This window comes from Sinocyclocheilus grahami, unplaced genomic scaffold (assembly GCF_001515645.1).
Source record: "Sinocyclocheilus grahami isolate Dianchi unplaced genomic scaffold, SAMN03320097.WGS_v1.1 scaffold200.1, whole genome shotgun sequence".
Classification (NCBI taxonomy): Eukaryota; Metazoa; Chordata; class Actinopteri; order Cypriniformes; family Cyprinidae; genus Sinocyclocheilus; species Sinocyclocheilus grahami.
In genome coordinates, this window is record NW_015505379.1 from 840,554 (window position 1) to 860,334 (window position 19,781).

At 38.8% G+C, this 19,781-nt stretch overlaps 1 protein-coding gene and 1 pseudogene across 2 annotated transcripts; one reads left to right on the plus strand and one right to left on the minus strand.

Annotated features, from left to right (window-relative positions):
- The first annotated feature begins 1,044 nt into the window (after positions 1–1,044).
- On the plus strand, positions 1,045–6,263 carry LOC107595328 (uncharacterized; annotated as a pseudogene).
- A 305-nt stretch (positions 6,264–6,568) lies between these two features.
- LOC107595294 (uncharacterized) lies at positions 6,569–18,404 on the minus strand. 2 transcript variants are annotated; one of them, XM_016285648.1, is made up of 13 exons: positions 18,388–18,404; positions 18,200–18,290; positions 12,444–13,267; positions 12,215–12,336; positions 11,885–12,037; positions 10,329–10,552; positions 9,358–9,509; positions 9,174–9,277; positions 8,778–8,838; positions 8,605–8,693; positions 8,394–8,528; positions 7,965–8,065; positions 6,569–7,849 (listed from the first exon to the last, which is right to left on the minus strand). In XM_016285648.1, the coding sequence occupies exons 3-13, from the start codon at positions 13,207–13,209 to the stop codon at positions 7,378–7,380; spliced, it is 2,379 nt and encodes a 792-aa protein (XP_016141134.1). In that variant the 5' UTR covers positions 13,210–13,267; positions 18,200–18,290; positions 18,388–18,404; the 3' UTR covers positions 6,569–7,377. The 2 variants fall into 2 exon arrangements, with proteins under 2 accessions (XP_016141134.1, XP_016141133.1); XM_016285647.1 differs by lacking the exons at positions 18,200–18,290; positions 18,388–18,404 and adding an exon at positions 13,584–13,843.
- Positions 18,405–19,781: the final 1,377 nt, after the last annotated feature.

Here is a 19,781-nt window from a genome sequence, read left to right on the forward strand (position 1 = left end):
TAGAGGACTTCTACTTCTGTGTGCAGTAACTTGGGCTCTACATAACTCTAAAAACACATTACAACAGTCCTTCAGACTACCACAAGGCAAGGGCTTACAGAGAGATGTTTTTTATTATGAGATTAATGCGTGTTTGGTTCTCTCAAGCTGTGTTCTTGTATTTTGTCTTGCTCATAGATCCTATTGAGGTTGAATGCAAAGCCCATTCCCTGTTGATCTCAGTAGACCTACCTTTTTTTCTGGGAGTGAGGCTCGTTTTGAGGCAGTTGGTGCGTTTAAACTTAATTTCCCTTTTTCTTTTTTCTTTCAGTGTATTTCTAAAGTTCAACAAGATGTGGGATTTTTCTTTCTTTCTCCTCCCTCTCTCCTTTCTGATCTGTTAGATGCCACCGGTGTGTAACCTGTCACAGAGAGCTATGGGGCTCAGTGTGGTTACACCTACTCTGTCCAGCCTCTGTGGGGTCGTGTTGTATTCAGAGCCTCATACTTCTCCTGTCACACAGACAATCAGGTACAGAATACATCCATAATGAAGGATCACTTTCAGGGTAATGTGAATGTGACCCACACTACACTATCACAGTGTAGAGTGTCCTGTGACAAGACTGGTGTTCTTGCTGCTGACATTTCAGCTTTGTCACAGAATACAATGTAAAATGTTCATACTGCAGTTTCCATTTTAAATGAGGAGAAATAGTTAATGTAGGATATTGTATTTTAGTCTTGTTTATCGTAAAGGAGCTTTCGGTAAATTGTTTTGTTGTGTGTTTCTGAATTGTCTGTGAGCCATTTACCTAAGCCTTACCTTACCTACAAATTTTTATCTCCGGTTGATCGACAATGTTTGTTAATCTTGTATCTTAAAATATAAGACCGTAGTTGTGTGTGTGAAATTATTATTCCTTCCAGAATGATGTGATCTTCACGTTTATGTTTGGTGTGTTCATTATGGATCAGCATGGCAAATAATCATTTTTCAATGTCTCCAAGATTTGCTCCGTTCCTCCTTTCTCTCCAAGAGTGGTTACTTGTGAGGAGAACTACATGGAGGTATGATTCTGGTGACCTGCTTTATCTATAAACCCCCCCCCCCCCCAGATCTAACAGAAAAATGTATCTATTTTTCTGTTAGATCTGGGGATTTTCAGTTTATCAGAGTACCTCGTCTGGTGTCCCGTTAACTCTTCCCTGAGTGGTGGTAGCCAGTCTCTAAAAGTAGACTTGTATAGCTTCCTAGCAAAATCAAGATGCAGTTGGAGTCCTCTCTCCGCTAGTGTGCACAGTCCAAGAAGGGAGAGGGCATTGGAATATCCTTGATGCCTTTGGCCCAGTATAATTTTACAGACCTGTTTCTGCACCCTTTCCAGCCTTTTAACTTGATCTGTAGTCAAAACTGTGCCAAACAGGTACTGCATACTCTAACACAGGGTGCACATACCCTGTGTAGCTGACCAATTCTTGATCTCGAACACCAAGTTTCTTTAGCCGGCGTAGATCAAACGGCTTTCTGTTGGCTGAGGACAGCATGTGATCTACTTGACCATCCCATTTCAAATCTCTCTGGGTGACCCCTAAGATTAAAGTCTCGGATCTCCCAAGTGTTCTGATCTATAGGAAGTGAGTTTAATTTAGTTTCTCTACCCAGATGCCAAGACCATTCAACGTCTGTTGGAGAGTACAGGGCAGATGAGGTGTCCACCTCTGAGCCATAGTCATGTTGTCAACATTTCCAGTGGTCTGTGATCCTGGAGGGCACTGTTAATCAATGATAGAAATATTATGGGTCCCAGTATGGTTCCCTGAGCAATTCCACATGAGGGATATTCCCAATCAGATAGATATCCCTGATAACGCACTCTTTGATGACTTAGACAAATTACAAATCCATGGAATGAGGCTAGGTCTCACTCCAAGATCCTTCTAGGCCCAAAGTTCTGCAGTTGAGTCCTTGCAGGTGGTGCTACAACAAGAGGGACAGCAATCTCAAGTCATATCAGCTGAAGGTGCTGCTGCTCTGGGCTACTTCATAAAGGTCACAGCTGGCAGACTTGTATTTCGGACAACCTCATGCTTCTCTTAAAATGGTATGGTAGTTAATGTCCGTTCCGCTTAAGACAGAATGGGGACATGTGGCCTAATCTCAAACGTTTACAAAAATATTTAGGACTGCCTTGAAACTGTCACTGCATCTAACTTTTCAGGTCAGTGGTATTGCGGTTGAAGGGATCCAAGCCACAGTGTTTTTCAGACAGAACTGGATGGTGGTCATGGTGGATCTGGTTGCTGCCTGTTCACTAGGTAAGAAATTTAGTTAACACTGGTAAGAACAACAACTGGACAAACTGTTGTGTATTAAAACGATGAGTGTATGTTACAGGACAATGTTACAGGAGTCGCCTTCAGCGCTTCTGTATTTGGACAGTTTGACGACCCCCCTTTTTTTGTGTTAATTTACTACTCTGATGAAGGCACTTTTGATGGCTACAGACTCCACTGGCGGACCCCTGCAGTAATGACTCCTCTGGTTGTTGGACGCTCTGAGTTCAGGAGTGAGTACATAGACATAGGAGTTGATGGTTATGTCGTAGATGGGCAGGCTGCAGCAGACCGAGGCTACTCTGTGGTGGTCCGTGAAGAGGTTGTAGACTGCAGCATCCCTTTTGCTGCTGGAGGGATGAGAAGGGTATAGTCCATATGATCCTAGAATTTGTTCCTTTCAAGCATCCCAAGGTAACTTGATTAGGAGTTATGAGTCAAATGTTAACTTGTACCTACAGAGTTTTGTGACTGACAATGTGTATTATGAGCTTTACATGGTCCAACTGACGTACCAGCAAGTGTTTGTGGACCAGCATGGTGTGAAGACTATGCACAACGTGGTCCGGCAAATGGCTATTCCACCAATTCCTTACCCTCTTTTTTTTTTTTCAGTTAACCGCGAGTTGGAACTGTTATTAAATTTGGGCACATCATGGCTTCTCTTTGGGATATAACTGAAGTAGTCACTATGGTACTGACTGTTCCAGAAACTATCCCCGAGGAGCGAGTCTTCATGGTCTATCTGGGTAATATTCCTTTTGATGTAGAACTGGTGTCTGTGGAGCTGAATGGGGAGGAGATCTCTGTACTGACGGCCACAGAGATGGGATACTCCATCACCAGAGTCCCTGAAGGCAATAATACATTTGCATACATCATTAGGGTGCCGTTTGGTGACCAATTTGTTGTGAAGCAGGTGAGTCTGTTTTTATTAACCGCATTCTCTAGATCAGGAGGATTCAAATCGGGGCTGCAATGGGGTACTAGGGGTGTGCAGAAAATCGTGAAGGGTCTGACTGCAGCCTTGCACTTGCACTCTCAGACTTGCGTTCTCAGACACTTGCGCTTCCGCTAGCTTTTTTTATTTCGTTCTATTTTTTTTATTACTTTTTGTTTGCATCTCAACATTTTACAACAGTAGCCAGGTGGTGAAGACAAGAAAAAGAAACTAAATTACAATTTCACTTGCAATCGCCACTTGCACTCTCTGCTTCCTACGATGTCACTTGCAATCGACACAAATGGTGCGTGTTGCCAATGGAGACAAGCTGTGGTGGTGATTAAATGATTAAAACTAATTTAGTACTATAACATACAGGGTCCTGCAAGAAAAAGACAAGACCCGCAAATCCGTGGCCACAGAACAGCAGAATATGAATGCATGCGCAAAGTCTCTCGTTAAGCGTTTTCCTCCTGTAGAAAAACAGACACTTAACATGGCGTAATGCATTAAGTTCAATTAAAAGATCAAATTCAATATATAGTTATTTAGTGTACTACAAGGCAAACAGATGGCTATGAACACAATGCGCAAACTTTCACTTGTCCTCCCATACAGCAAAACACTTGATGTTGTATAATAACGGACTATGATAAAGACAATACAGTAGCCTATATCTTGTTGTTGACTCAAAATATATACAGACCAACAAATATGAACGTGCATTTTGAAATGCATTAAGTGATTTTAAAAGGATCAACTCCATACAGGCAAGCAGACGAGCCCAGAACGCAATGCGTTAAGTTGCACGTTAAACATTTTCCTCCCATAGAAAATCATTATAAATAAAACACGTAATGTAGCTTAATGGACAAAGACAATGACATAAAAGAGCTGTAGACCGTTTATTCTATATGGAAAAACGCTTAACACGAAACTGCGTGTTGCATTTATTCTGGGCTCACCTGCTTGCCTGTACAGATTAATAATGTAGCGGAGCATATCGAGTTTGGCCTTTTTAGTCCATTATGCGGTATGGGAGGAAAATACTATATACATATTCATTATATTAATAAATTGTATATTTAATTTGATATTTTAATAGCATTTTAATACATTAAGCCATGTTAAGTGTTTGTTTTTCTACAGGAGGAAAACGCTTAACGAGAGACTTTGCGCATGCGTTCATGTTCTGTGGCCACGGATTTGCGGGTCTTGTCTTTTTCTTGCAGGACCCTGTATGTTATAGTACTGAATTAGTTTTAATCGTTTAATCACCACCACAGCTTCTTGTCTCCATTGGCAACACGCACCATTAGTGGCGATTGCAAGTGATGTTGTAATTTAGTTTCTTTTTCTTGTCTTCACCACCTAGCTACTGTTGTAAAATGTTGAGCAACTCAAACAAAAAGTAATCAATAAATAGAACAAAATAAAAGACTGCAAGTGACATCGCTAGCAGAAGCGCAAGTGTCTGAGAGTGCAAGTCTTAGAATGCAAATCTGAGAGTGCAAGTGTAAGGCTGCAGCTAGACCCTCTTGAGAAAATCTGAGATTGAGTAAAGCTAGAATTTGCCAGAATGATCTGTGTTTCAGAGTTCCATTTCATTCTTCCATTATATTTCAGAGGGCCTTTGAGTACTCTCTGGAAATTAAATGGACTTTGAACATCATGCCTCAAATGGAGGACCTTTTAACATTTTTCCTCTGTGACTGCTTTCATCCTTGATGTCCGTGATACCCAGAATGTCTGTAAGAACCAATAACTTTTACACTTAAGCTATTGGCCATCTGAGACATCTTAACACTTAAACACTTTTGACTATTGATGTAGTACTATGTTGTCTGCATGCATTAAGAGGTGTGTGTGCATGTTTATGAGGACACAAATTTGTATAATAACATGGGTATGACATAGGTATTACAACGAGAAGGTGATTTATGAGGACATTTTCAGTGTCCCCGTAATTCAAAAGGCTTATAAATTATTAAGAATGAATTTTTTTTTTAAATCTAAAAATGCAGAAAGCTTCCTGTAAGAGGCAGGTTTAGGGGTAGGGTTGGTGTAGGGCAATAGAAAATACGGTTTGTACAGTATAAAAACCATTACGCCTATGGAGAGTCCCCAGAAACCATAAAAACAAACGTGTGTGTGTGTGGGGGGGTTCTTTTTTCCCCTCTCTCTCAACAGTCCCTCCGGTTTTTGATTGTGTGTGTGTGTGTGCTGACTATGGCATAAGCTTCATGAAGGACCATAAGAAGTATGATTACTTGTGGGACATTACCATCGGGCCCTACACACTGACCTCACAGCTTGCATCGGAACGTGGCTACATCATGACCAATTACAGCACCACCTTAGTATTGGATGTTCCTCTCTTTACCATCGAATATGTCTATGAGGTAAGACTTAATCACTTGCAGGACCCAGTTGCAGACGCCATTAAGTTTCTCAATTACCCTCAAGTCGTTGACTGTGTGGCTGACATCTGTCGCTCTCTGTTAATAGAATATTACTCTGCAGCAGTTCTATGGTACTTTTGAACTTCTCACTAGAAATTCTAAAACCTTGAAGATTGAGAAGTCCTCGGCCAAACGCTGCCTCTTCCAAACCACTGAGCTCTTGGGTAATGCCGCTTTTAATGGTTTCACACAAATCTATGGCATTGGCATCAGAAAGTGCATTTCTTTTTGGTTGAGCTTTCTTGATCCAATATGGGTCTAGGGATGGAGTGGTAAAGGATTGTGTAAAGTGACAATGCAATGTTCAGTTTGCTTGCAGCTAAAGTTTCTTCTTTGCAGTGTGCTCTACTGAGGGTGTGATGACCGTATTGAGTGACATCACTAAAGTGGTACCTACAGCAGATCCTGCCAGAACCACACTATTGGACACAAACTGCAGACCTCAAGAAACTGATGAGTCCAGAGTCCTCTTCTCTTTTGGACTTGACACCTGTGGCACTAGATTTCAGGTGTGTTGCCGAATTTCTCCACAACGACAGTAAATCCTAAAATTTTGACCTTGTGAGAATGGGCCAGGGTTGCCAGGTCTGGGTAACGAAACCAGCATTCCGGGGAAAATGTGCATCAAAATTGCTCCAATCACATTCTAGGAGGTCCTCCTCGGTTGAAATTGCGTTCTGGGGGGCAGCCTGGTGTGCTTCAACCCACGAATTAAAATAACCTGCGGCAACAGTTCTGTTTAGGAAAACTGTGGACTTGGCAACAATAGGACCGGCTAGTGGTCCCCATGAGAGAAATAAATGTATTAAAATTGATTTATGTAAAGATGCAAAAATGTCTGTGAGGGCTAGGTTTGGCATTGGTTTTGATTTAGTGGATAAATATTGTTGGGTCAGTATTTATAAAAAGTGTGTGGGTTTTGTGATCAAGGTGTTTAAAATCTGACATGTGAAAGTAGCGTTCTTCAACTTCTTGCTATTCAGAATGATTTAGAATCATTTGGTGTGTTTGTAAGTTCCTATAATAATCTTGATCGTGCCTTCTATTTTCAGTTCCTTCCCAAATGCTTAAGCCCATGCAACTGCAAAAACAATCAGTTATGAAGCCCTCTTTTCAGGGACCTGTTGCAAGGAAACCAGCTGACTCTGCACGGGTGGGATGGTGGAGGTGAGCCCCTAGACGAAAATGCCCAGTGGTCATTAGGTGGTATTGACTTCTAATACACTGTTTACAAGAAAAGTCATGGCAACTTATGTTTTTACATTAACTCCAAGTTGAGAAATTTAAATTAAGTTGAAGTTTAATGTAAGTTAAAGTTGTACAACAATTCATTTTACTTTAAGGCAGCAACTGAACTTTAAAATTTTAGGTTGAAATGGGTGGAATTTCAGTAATTAAAATGTTTTCCCCCCAGGACCTAATGGAGGCTTTTAGATGTGATGTGATATTTAATAAACTTGTGTCTTAAACGTTTGTCATGTGCTGTTTAAAATAAAAACCGTTACTTGAAGCATTTGGCAACTTTTTTTTTTTGTTTTTTTGTTTTTTTGTTTTTTCCACATTACAGTGGTTCATAAATTTGAGAAGTCTTTAAAAACGCTCTTGAAAGCAGTAATATCTCTAAGTTCTTAACAAATTACAAACTGTACAAGTCAGTTATTGGGTATCAGCCCATGGTTTACTGACAGTGTCCTGTATGCTCAAATGGAGCCCATTTACCATGGATCCTCTGTTATAGAACAGGCCTCCTGCGTCTACATTGTGAAGGGAGCCCCATGTCTGCTGGTGTCCAGTGTGGAGTTGTAAGGGAGGTGCTTTAGACACAATCTGTGGATCCTGGGTGGGAGCCATGCAACTGGAACTGCCTGTTGGGCATGTACTCGGAGTCTTTGTGCTTTGAAGAAAAGCCAACTGGGTCTGTGACTGAACCAGATTCTGAATCAGACTTTGGGTCAGGATGTGATTCTGATGGTGGGTCTGGGTTAGGATTTGCTGGTTTGGATGAGCCAGTGCTCTGGTCAGGTTGTGGTGCTGGTTTGGGTGTATCCGTAGTTTTTCCCTCCAGTCCTCTTGCTGCTGCCGATGGATCTTCATGTGAGCATTTCTACTTTTGATTTTATAGAACATCCTGTAAAGACATTTTGCAAGGTCAAAGAGAAGGCTGAACGACAGTTAATGTGAAACAGACCATGAATTTCAATATTGTCAGTACTATAACACAGGCAAAATTTGTCTATGCTTACTTTCCGCACTGTTTACAGGGAAAGCTTGTGGGCAGTGGTGGGGTATGAATCAGTCTGTCAATACTGGCTTGGTTAACCATCATCTTTGTGGCTGGCGTTACCTGCTGGTCAAAGCAAAACTCAAAAACATGACATTTTACAAACCAGTGTAATCTATTGAATGTATCTAAAAATAATTAAACCAGTAAATAGGTTCTGTAAAATGTTGTATTTTAATGCGCAGTGTTTGTTTTGTATGGGATTTAGGTAAGGCTGGGCAAAAGCCATCCGTTAAAAACAATTGCTTACAAAAATGTGAATGATATTAAATTAAATGGCTTATAGCCTCAGCTTATATTATAAAAACCATTACACACCCGTTTATGGGTGTGCCGGGTCAGTTCTTATGATCGACTGACACTGATGTGCTGTAATCAAAGTCAGTCTTACCTGACTGATGATGGCTGCAATTCTCTCTTCCTCCAGACTTTCTTTTTCTCTCTCCCTCTGCTTGTTTTGTTTCTCTGAGAGCCTCTTGGAGTTGTAGTAGAATTCAATACACTGTGCCACCTGCTTCGTTCTCACCTGAAAGTATGAGAACTGTAAATACGCTGATCTCTGATATTTGGTGGTTTATAGTTGCACATACTCAATATATTACCATTTTGTGTATGAAGGAGAAATCTTTTCCATAAATTGTGAATGCTTTATGGAACAGTTTTTGTTCACTCAAAGTCCATGTTTCCATGCCTAAATGGAAAGTGCAACTGGATTAGTCTTATTTATAATATGCTTACTGTAGAAGTTTTTGACGATCAACAAATGAGTGCATACCAGAATAGTGATAGTTTTCTGATGGAGGGGAGTTTTTAAACAACAGCATCTCCAGCGCTGCCTGTAACCAGGAAAAATAAGGAAATTAAAAATTATGCTGCATTATTGTGAAAGACAGTCATCAGAAGTCATGATTACCAAGGACATTTTGAAAAAGGTAAATGTGAAAGCAATCACAAAATATAAATCTACAAGCATGAATTCATAATGAATATTATTATTTTTTTTTAATTGAAAACATCGATTTATTACAATGAAAAATAGCCTTTAGCAATGATCAAGAACAAAAAAACTGTGACGAGGGATTTAGAATAATAACAAGGTAAAGAAAGCAAGTATCAAGATAAAACAACATAAAATAAGAGTAAAATAATTCATAATGAATATTGCACTTACTAGAATGTTTCCCTGGCAGTGAGACAGGCTATGAAGAGCAAGCTCCAAATTGGCGCCACCTCCTGGTAGAACACTAGAGGCACTCAGGTCAAGAAGGTTCTCCACTGAGGTTTGAGATAAAACTCATTAATGAAGAAAAAAACCTAGTGGTTTAAGGGTAATTTAAATATTTTATTTTGATTACCGTGCTGTAAAAGGGTGTCATTTTCCTCTAGCTCTGCCCAGGGTTTCCATAACAACTCCTCCCTGACTGGTTCCTCTGGACACACCTCAGGCTCTCTTCCTGTTATCAAATCTGGCAGCTCAGCTTGGAACTCTGGGCCTATATTTATGCACCTTGAGTGTAAATGTGACAAAGTTTCATGAAATCATCGGTCTCAAAGAAGCATGACTCTGGTGTTTGTTCGGTCAAAAATTAAGACATTGGAAATGAATGGGAAGCAAATTTTATCTAGTAGAAACTTTTGGTACGGTGTTCAAACAATCTTACTGAGAGCTCTTTTTTTTTTGTTGAGGCATCAACCTCAAATTTGGAACACAACTTGTTTAGATTTATGGCTTTGATTTTCGTGCAGTTTTAGAGTAAAACATGATTTGGATTTTATGCATTTTTCATAAAAATAAACTTAAAATTCTATAATTTTTTTAGTTTCACTTTTAACTACTTTTTTCCATTCAAGTCTGTGTTCCAAAGCATTCAAGATTTACGACAAGGTCTATGCTCAAAAAGTGGATATCAGGTAATAAATGGAACTATTCAATAAATATAATTGACCATAAAATCCCCTAAAAAAAAATTTAAATAAAAAAAAAAAACATTATCAAACTACAGTAAGGTACATTAATTTTATTGAAATTAAAAAGGTCACCATGCGAACAATGCCAGAGGGTTAAAATTAGGAAGATTACACACAACCAAGCAGATGCTCTCCCAATCAAGAACGAAAACACTTACATTTTGCATTATTTATCTTCCGACAGATTATTGTTGTCAAATAAGATACAATTATTTTAGCTGTTCAGACATGCTCTTAATAAATAAAGAAAAAGAAAAAAGAATGCATTTGTATAAGGGGAAATAATACAAATGCTTCCTGTATGACACCAATGAGCGACCAAAACTGAGAAGAAACAAACAAACATTTGAATGCTTACCTTTGTGAGTCATCATCTTTCCTCTCGTCTGTCCACAGTGCTCTGCTTTCCACAGCTAGGGAAGACAATAGGTTGCAAAAGAGCCCCGTTCCACTACGTGTTGGGTTCAGCATCGGAGGTGGCGTATAGTGAGGTGTAGTTTCTTCCCAGTTCTCCCCGAGCGCTCTACTCATCTGGATCACACTGCTGAAAGGGACTCCAGTATATACGGAACTTGGAACACTCTAAATGAGGCAAATAAAGCTGCATGTGAGTGATTCTGCTTAAAATGATGCTGCAGAGCCAACCACAGCTTAACAGCTGAAAGCATAAATACTTGTGGTTTTAATCGCTAACAGATAAAGTTTATATTTCATATTTTGTATTAAAAGTTTAGGGCTGGTAAGATTTTTTTGAAATATTTTGGAAAGAAGTGTCTTATGCTCGCCAAGGCTGCATTTATTTGACCAAAAATAGTGTAAAAACAGTAATATATTATTACAGCGTAAAAATTGTTTTCTATTTGAATATCCACCTTTTCTTCAACGCGGAAGTAAGCCTATGGGTGAGACTTCCGGTTCATTAGCCGCTATAGGTAAATAACGAGGAGAATAACAACATGCAGTAAACGGTAAAACTGTTTGCACTACAAACCAGTGTGTTCATAATTAAGATAATACATTAAAATAATATGATAAGGCACACCAACTTTTAATATCAAGCAGAAATAGCTGGACGCAGATGAGACCGGAAGCCAGACCCATTGAATTTACAAATGGCCGCGCCCATTTTTACATCAAGAAAAAGGTGGATACTTTAAAAAGTATTATAAAACGGATAGTTCCAGTCCTTGATTCTGATTGGCTGAGTCACGTTCGAAGCTGTTGTAAATTACTCTACAAACACACACCTTTGTTTACATTTGTCTGTTGCTTGGCAACCACTTTGTTGCAACCACAACTGATTCTGAGGAACTACATTGTTTGGTGGAAGAATACGGTTTTTATTAATATCATTACACTTGATTTGCTCTGTTGTATTTTGTGAAACCTTACTACGTATATGGAATAACCGTTTTATAAAAGCAAGAAGCCGTGGATTACAGTGAATTTATAACAGCTAAGGGGGTTTTAGGCGCTCCGCTTCACTTCTGTTATAAATCCACTGTAAACCACGGCTTCTTGGGGCTTACTGCTTTCATTTATTCCTGTGATGAAAATGCAGAATTTCCAGCAGCCATTACTCCAGTCTTCAGAGTGTCATGTGATCCTTCGGAAGTCATTCTAATATGCTGCTTTGCTGCATAAGAAACGGTTCTTATTATTACCAATGTTGCAAACAGCTGTAAAATGTGTTTGTGGAAGCCATGATAATATTGTTCAGGATTCTTTGATGAATAGAAATAAATAGCATTTATTTGAAATAGATGTTGTTGTAATATTATAAAACTCTTCACTGTCACTTATTCAGCAAGGATCCATTAAATTGTTCAAAAAAGTATTAATATGTTTCAAATCTTACTGACCCCAAACTTTTGAACGGTACAAAATTATTTAGTAAATTAAAAGGTATTTTGCCTGTGTGCTGGAGGACCCCAGAGGTTTATCTGAGGACCCAGGACCGAAGTTCAGTCCATAACCGAATCTTGTTCCTTCTCCTGGCCCTGACCCCTGCACATGGAGATTAGACTGATGCAGAGAAGGTCCAAATGAACGGGATGATTGCCCAAACTTTCAAAATGGAAAAAAGGTTGTATATAAATGTAATGAATGTTGCATGCTAGCATAACCAGTTTAAAATACAGAACATGAAAATTAAATGGGCTGCTATGATGTTAAAGTCATTGATGCATCAATCTAATATGCTTGACCAGGCTAACGATCTGTCTGATAGTGCAGATGACTGACCTGAGGCCATGTCATGTGATCTTCGGATGTCCCGGGCTCGTGACCCAGCTCTTGCTGCAAGCAGGCCTGAGAATGATGATGTTGAACCAGTGCAGGGTTGAGGGGCATTTGCAGTGAACAGTCTAAGCAAGAAAAGCACTTCTTTCATTAAAAATAACACTTAAGGTTTGAAAGTAACAGCATGTCAAGACAGGTCAACACACAAACGATGGCGTTATGTTATCCGTACCTTTCTGCAGGGAGTTTATTTGTTTCAGATGAGGCCCTCCATGCTCTGAATAAACCATGGATGAGTTTGAATCTTGCGGGAGGTGCTGCGTTAAGTCCAGGCCGTTGTTGTCGTCAGCTTGTAGCTGGAGCCAAATGGGGTGATTGAACCTGCCGGTGGAGGGCGAAGGTAAAGAGGGAAAGAACTGCAGTGACCCATCTATCTGTGATTGGCTTAAGATCTGGCCAGGCGAGAAGTGTTGAGGTCGTTTAGGAGGAGAAAAGGATGGAGGGGGCAAGGGCGTTGGCGGTGGGCTAAGAACCAGAGGGAAGGAGAGGGTATGTGAAGGAGGAGTAGAGTTGTTGAAGCCGCTCTGCTCTCCTCCGGCCTGCATTCGGAAGGGGCTACGACTGCAAAACGCCTCGGAGAAAGAATCCAGTTTTTGTTGCTGATGCCCAGTTGTTTCATAACCCTCTAATGCCTCTTGTTGGTGGCAGTGAGAACTCCAGTCAGTCTCATAAACTCCAGCTTGTGCCTTGTTCCTGTTCAGTCCCATAGAGGACACAGGGGACGTATTCCCCCAGTAAGCAGTGTTCGCTGATTGATCGATTCCATTCATAGTGCTCCCGGTGCCGTCCGTGGCTTCACACGGGACCTCAAACTGGCCGAGCCCACTCATTGAACCTTGCTGGTAAAGGTCGTGGCTTGACCTTTGTCCTTCTGTCTGAGGGCGAAACATGGGAGTGTAGGAGAGCGACTCGGGCTCGGGAGATGTATGGTCAGCCATGTGGCGTGTTGAAAATGGCTGCACCCTCGAGTTAAAGGACGCTCATAGCATCTGAAAACTGAAAAGGCACACAAAGACAATCAGAAGTCATCAAAACCCTTTCAACCTCACAAGCGTTAGTGAGCCAAACCACACAAACAAACGCGATGAGATATCTTCCCAACCGCTGAATGGTTTGTCTTTGCCTTCCTCTGTAACAATTGTTTTTAAAGAGAAATATTCACACAGAAATGCGGAAACGTTACAGCAAAGAAAAAACGGAGAAAAGTCTACAGCTATCGAAAGAAAACAAACGGCCTTAGTTCTACGGCTTTTGTTTATCTTTTCACTTTCTCTCTCATCCTTCTTTCTCACTCCATTTATCTAGTACTCACCAGTGTTGCCCTTTCTTTATCCATAACCTGTTGCTTTTGCTTGTGTGCTATCCCTTCATGTCGACCTGGGAGTTGTGTGCCGTGTGCGACCCTTGTCTCCAACTAACAAAATTAAAATACTGCCACGTGTGAAAGCAGGTGCTCTCTCTTGCTCTTTCTCACTTGTGCGCATTATCATACTTAAATGTGAAAACACTTTCTCACACATATTTCTTTCACAGCTGCCACCGATCAAAAGGTAAGTCTTCGGTTGTCATAGAGTCACCCCCTCCCTTAAAACCCAGAACCGAAAACCACATCCTGAGGAAGCAGTCACGGATCTCCCTCTATCTCTCTCTTTCTATATCTCTCTCCCTCTTCTGTCTTGCTCTCCTCCTTAACCTCTTTTCCTTCTCAGTCTATTTTTATCCATTCTCCTACATCACACGTCACATACTCACAGTCTCGCATTGATCACCATCTTCTCTCGGTCCAAAGAGGGTCTCATTCATGGCGAACAGACAGACGATAGAGCAAACAGGGCTGAACCCGGACTAACCTTACTTTAGATCGATTTTTTAACAATTAACAACAGCTGTAGGATGAAAGCTTGTTGTCTTCAATGATGCTGGCAAGTTATGAGACTTTTTGGGCTTATTGTGCATGCGGCTCAGAGTGTTATCTTGAGATTCGCATCTGTTGTGGTTAGTGACTTGAGTGTAAAGAACGTAAGAGTTGTCAAACTGGCAGGTAAGGCGTGGGTGTGCGTGTAAGTGTATATGACATGAGTGAGAGCAAAGCTTCCTGTCGTGTGTGTGTCAGTCATAAGAACAAGTTTGTGTATTTTTTTTTGTATTTGTATGCGTTTGAACGGTTGTCTTTTTGTTAATGTTATGTGGTGTTAAATTATTACAAAATCTTAATTGCTTTATTGAGATTGTGCATGCATATACTGTATGTGTGTTAATGTGTGATTTTTTTCTTCTGTGCATGCGTTTGTGTGGGTGAAAAGACAAACTTTGTTTACGCCAGTGAGAATCTGTGGTTGCTCAAAATCATGTGACGGGAAGTTGACCATGAAACAACGACAGAACAGGAAGTGGACAAGGGAAACCTCCAAGTTTAGGTTACAAAAATAAATGAATGTGTATTTTACTGGTGCGAGTTACGTCCCCCAAAACCTATAGTTTTAAATGAATTTAGGTGCTTCTCCATTATTAGTCTGCTCCTGACTGATGCAGAGTGAAATGTGTTGATGATGCATTTTAGGAGGAGTAAGAATTCATTCATTTTTAAAACATCAGCTAATTCAGAAGCGGCTAATGCGTTAAGCAAGCTCCCACTGAATTTCAGTTGTCAAACTTTCCAGCCAATTACAATTGACAACATGTGGCCATAATTTCATATCAGGGAAGAGAATAACTGGAAATACATGATGACATGAAAATCTCTTTTACTGTCATGTACATTTACTGCTATAGATTCTGTAGCATTTTTAGGTCTTGTAGCATGAATTGCTAATACTGTGAGGTTCTTCATTTAAACTGTATAAAAGAGTCTGCTAAATTATTTAATGTAACTAAATATAAATGTACAGTTCAGACTCTGATTCTTATGTCTGGCCGCCCATGTCTTCCCAGCTCTGTAACTGTGGCCTTTTTAAGTCATGAAAGGATGTACTATTACAAAGACAAACTGTTTTTAGTTTTGGAATTGTTTACATTTTGCTGGTGGCATTTTGTAATAGCTGTAATGTAATGCTAAAATATTTGAACTGAAATCAAATGATAAACACAAACGTTTTCGCATACTGGTTAGTGGATAAATGACCCAAAGTCCGTTGAAAGAGGCAAAATCTGCAATTCATTATATTTATGTATTTGCATGGAAATATATATATATATTTTGCCAACATTTGTTTTCATGGGTAGGTCTTTTCGGTGCTAAATGTTACACATTATCCAGTTGACCCTTACTTAAATTATGTCTATAAGGTGACCCTAGGTTCAAATGCATCCGTGTTAGACCTGTAAAAAGTGAATATGGTATATGCAAATTTGATTAATCTAGCATTAGAAGTTACACAAAACTGATAACAAATTACTTTTTGAATGTGTGCTTTTATATGATTACGTGAATATATTTTGGAGAGGTTTTGTTCAAAAGGTTTTCGAATGAGAGAATGATAAAAATGACAAAGAGGACAAAATCTGTATGCATCTCACTGAATCACTGCAGTCTTATCCATACAGTGATTATTGATCAGATTTATCACCGATATGATCAAATTGTTGTGTGTTTGTTTATTTGATGTTTTTTTTCAAGAGACACAACTCTTGGTGCTCTAGACAAAAAAAAAAATTGCAAATTTAACAAATTCTCCACTGAGAGTCTTTCTGTGTTCTAATGTGTTTGAATCTATAAATGTTTATTGCAAAAGGCTAAACATGAATGCACATACACAGGCATCAGAAGCAATCTGTCCTCATAACAGCTTTAATGAAATCTTACATTTTCACGCCATATCCAGTATTTTTCAATTATATGTATAAGAAAATTAACAAACATTATCTGATGTAAATATCTGTATTATGTGATGACACACAGAAAGCTTTTTTCAAGATTTTGTTTATATTAAACAGGTGCTACCTAGATTATATATCTTGCCTTTCATAGTCAAATAGTAAAACATATTCATAGTCAAATAACTGCAACGCAACGACAGTTAAGTGATGTTTCTAAGGACTCCCAGAGCCTGGCATCCAAACCTACATACAAGTACACAATTTATTTCTATACCATAGACTACTATTTTATATAGAGATAATTAGAATTACTATAGATTAAACCATCTAACGGATTTCTTTAACTAATTTATCTGACACTGTCTGAATATGTGATTCATGCGTTTTACCTAAAATATCAGTCAGTTTAGGTAAAGCCAATTCGACATTTTCTTTTTCGGATTCCATTAAAAAAAATAAAATTGCTAATTTGTTGTTGGAGACTATTGTCATATTCAGTTTGACCCAATACAAATAATGTAGACCTGAGTTTTAAAATCAAAATTTTGTTGTCTTACAAAATGCCCAACACCCATTCAGTACCTCAATAAAAAAGACATAACACTGCGCTAAGTAGTAATTATGCATATTAAAGCTAAATTTGGCCGCAGTGATCAGTATACAGGAAATATGCCCTTGGTGGATGTCATCATCCTCACAGAATAGACACAAAACTCTTGCATAGACATAATTTAAAGCATTCAAAAAAGGTTAAAAGGACAAACCAGAAACTATTGCAATTCTATTAGTAGAAGGTTTCTTGTTAAATCCTTTTTTTTCAAGTGTGAAGTATAATCACTGACATTTGTGGCTAATTATTTATCATATACGTTTTCAGGAATAATCATTGCTTGGATTAGTTGTCTGCAGCACCAAAGTCATAGAGGCGGTTGTAGGACATTATCCGTCATGTGAGTTTAATTTCATAAATAACAATTTTGAATCACTTTTCTCTACATGATATTCTACTTTGCAATAATAGCAAAAACCATCAGAGAATTCTTAAGTTCGCTTATTAGACTCTGCTGAGTAAAGATGAAATGTAAGGAAAAGACAGAAGAATCAGACAATACATTATTAAGAGTCTGAGTTATTAATAATTTGCATGGTCCACCATCAACAAAAAATAGGTCATTACTGACTGCTGTTTGTGTTAAATGGCAGAACCTTGCACACACTTCCATAATCCATAATCATTCCATAATCCAAATCATCAATTGACACAGCTCTTCAAGGAACTAAAATTACACATAAAAGGCGAGACAGAAATTATCCTCAAAAAAAAAAACTTACCCATTAAAAAAATGTTTTCTGAAAATGACTTCCAGAAATAGAAGATGTTATTATTATAGAGTTTTTAGTAGTTAGGGCACAGAACTAAGAACAGGTTTTCAAACTTTTTCTCGCAGGATTGTACGCATTCCAATTCTGTTTCTCATGAGAATGATTCACAGGGACACGTGATTGTCTACAGATTATCAGAAAATTATCAATATTCTACTTTGTCATTCGCAATGCGAAGAATGCCACAGAAGCCACTATAAAGGAGTCATGGAGCAAGCTAGTAATAGTGTTGAAAATACTGATAAGTATTATCACAGTACGCATCTCAAACTAAAGAACGTTCATTAATGAAAGATTAATTAAATGTAAAAAGAGTTACATTACAGTCAAAAAATACCTCATTCAATCTAGACTGAGATTCTAATGTGTCCTCTATACTCCAGTCGTTTTCCGAAACTAGGCCTCAACATCAATAAAATCTTTCAGGCTACACACAGATCCATGTTGCTTAGATGAAACGTTTTTTGCGCAAGTCTGGTGCAATACACAATCTTATGACTTTTAAAAACAAGTGAAATGCACCTGCATTGCTTTACATTCAAGATGTAAAAACAAACAAGATGAGTGTCAGCACAGCCATATCTGTCTTGTAGAACTTTGTTTGCAGAACTGAAATATATGTTCTCATACTTGTAAAACACTACCTATTAGTCAGTTTTAGCACTCGCTAACTCACTTCACTGTCTGTTTTTGTTGTCTTGTTCATAAACAGAGTAAGATGTCACTTACCTCTCAGTTCTGAAGTCAAGGCCTGTAGGACAGTTGAACTCTACGAGCTACATGCACGACTGTATACACGAGTGAATGAAGGAAGGATGCACTGTTAAGGTAAGACAGACAGAGAGAAAGACATTGAGAGGCTCTGCGGAGGCGTTAGTGATGGTTAACTTTTCGCTATGGCAGTCTTCTCTTGGTACCTCTGATCTTTTGAAGCCATTGTCATTGTGATCCTGGAAACGAGTGAGAAAAAACATCATACACCATAGAGGGAGAGAGAAAGAAAAAAACTTTATTGCTCCGACTCAGACCTCAGAGGCAGCTCTCAGTTTGACAAAGCGCCTGTCCTTGCCACTACTTATTTTTTCACTCTCTCTTTCTTATCCATCTTGTATCTGATTGCTATTTACCGCTGTTAAATGCTGTTTGAGAAATACAATTCTACAACTATTTGTTCCATGTTATATTTTATTGTATTTCCATGGTCTCCAGTTTTACCTCCAGGGGCTTCAACCAGGGGTCCAGGAAGGTACTTAATTTGGTCAGGAGAAGATGCTAATAATAATAAAAAAGCATAATAAAATTAATACACAGTGTTGGAATAGCAGAAATGTTTTTCAACAGTAGTTGATTTTGGATATAACATGCTAAGAGCAGTTTTTTTAGTGCACTGACAACTAATCTAAATAACTGAAGTCAAAATATTATTTAACATCAATTAATCAACCAAAATGCATTAGGACATTACAGCAAAACTAGTTTAAAGAGTAAGATTGGGTAGAAATGGCCCTTAAAGGAACAGTTCACCCTTAATAAAAACGAATCATTTATTCACCTTCATGTTGTTCCAAACTAGTATGACATTCTTTCTTCTGCTGAACACAAAGACATTTTAAAGCAAGTTTGGACTTTTTATGTTTATACAATGAAAGTTAAAGGAGTTCAAAAAACAACACTGACTTGTATGCGACTTCTTTCAAAATATCTTCTTTTGTGTTCCACATAAGAAGTCATAGTCATAGTCTCATGTGTGTTCCAAAGACTATGACTTCTTTTGTGTTCCACATAAGAAGTCATAGTCTTTGGAACACACATGAGACCAAGTCACTATTGACAGAATTTTTATTTTTAAGATTCAGGTTACCATCTCTACGTGTAGGTGACATTTCAGTAGGCCTTTATTAATGATGAGGTATGAAAATGATTGTTGAAATTGCAACGCAGCCGCCCTCATTCATTTTAGGGAGAGTCACTATTTCATGCAGAGATTTTGAAGAGTTTGACAAACAACGGTATATATTTGATATCGAAAGTCACACTTTTGCTGAGAATAATATAGTTTGGTGATGATGATGGTGGTAGTGATAATGGAGGAGGTGATGAAGAAACGTTTGAGATGAAGATGGGGTTCAAGATAAAGGGTTTAATGAAGTTTAGTGATGCGAGTAGGCTGTATCAGTAAAACCGAGAGTCAGGCATGACTGGGCATTGTTCGGTGACGAGTTTCACATCAACAGGGCGAGAGGGGGCGTTGTGTCTTTCTCTCTCTCGTCTCTCTTATTGAGAAGGAGGGAGAGAGAGAGAGAGAAACAGA

Coding starts and splice junctions, on each gene's coding strand:
- LOC107595294 (XM_016285648.1), bottom strand. CDS start 13,209: ATGGCTGACCATACATCTCCCGAGCCCGAGTCGCTCTCCTACACTCCC. Junction 12,337..12,443: donor AATAAACTCCCTGCAGAAAG/GTACGGATAACA, acceptor TTTCTTGCTTAG/ACTGTTCACTGCAAATGCCC. Junction 8,066..8,393: donor TTGCAGCCATCATCAGTCAG/GTAAGACTGACT, acceptor TTTGACCAGCAG/GTAACGCCAGCCACAAAGAT.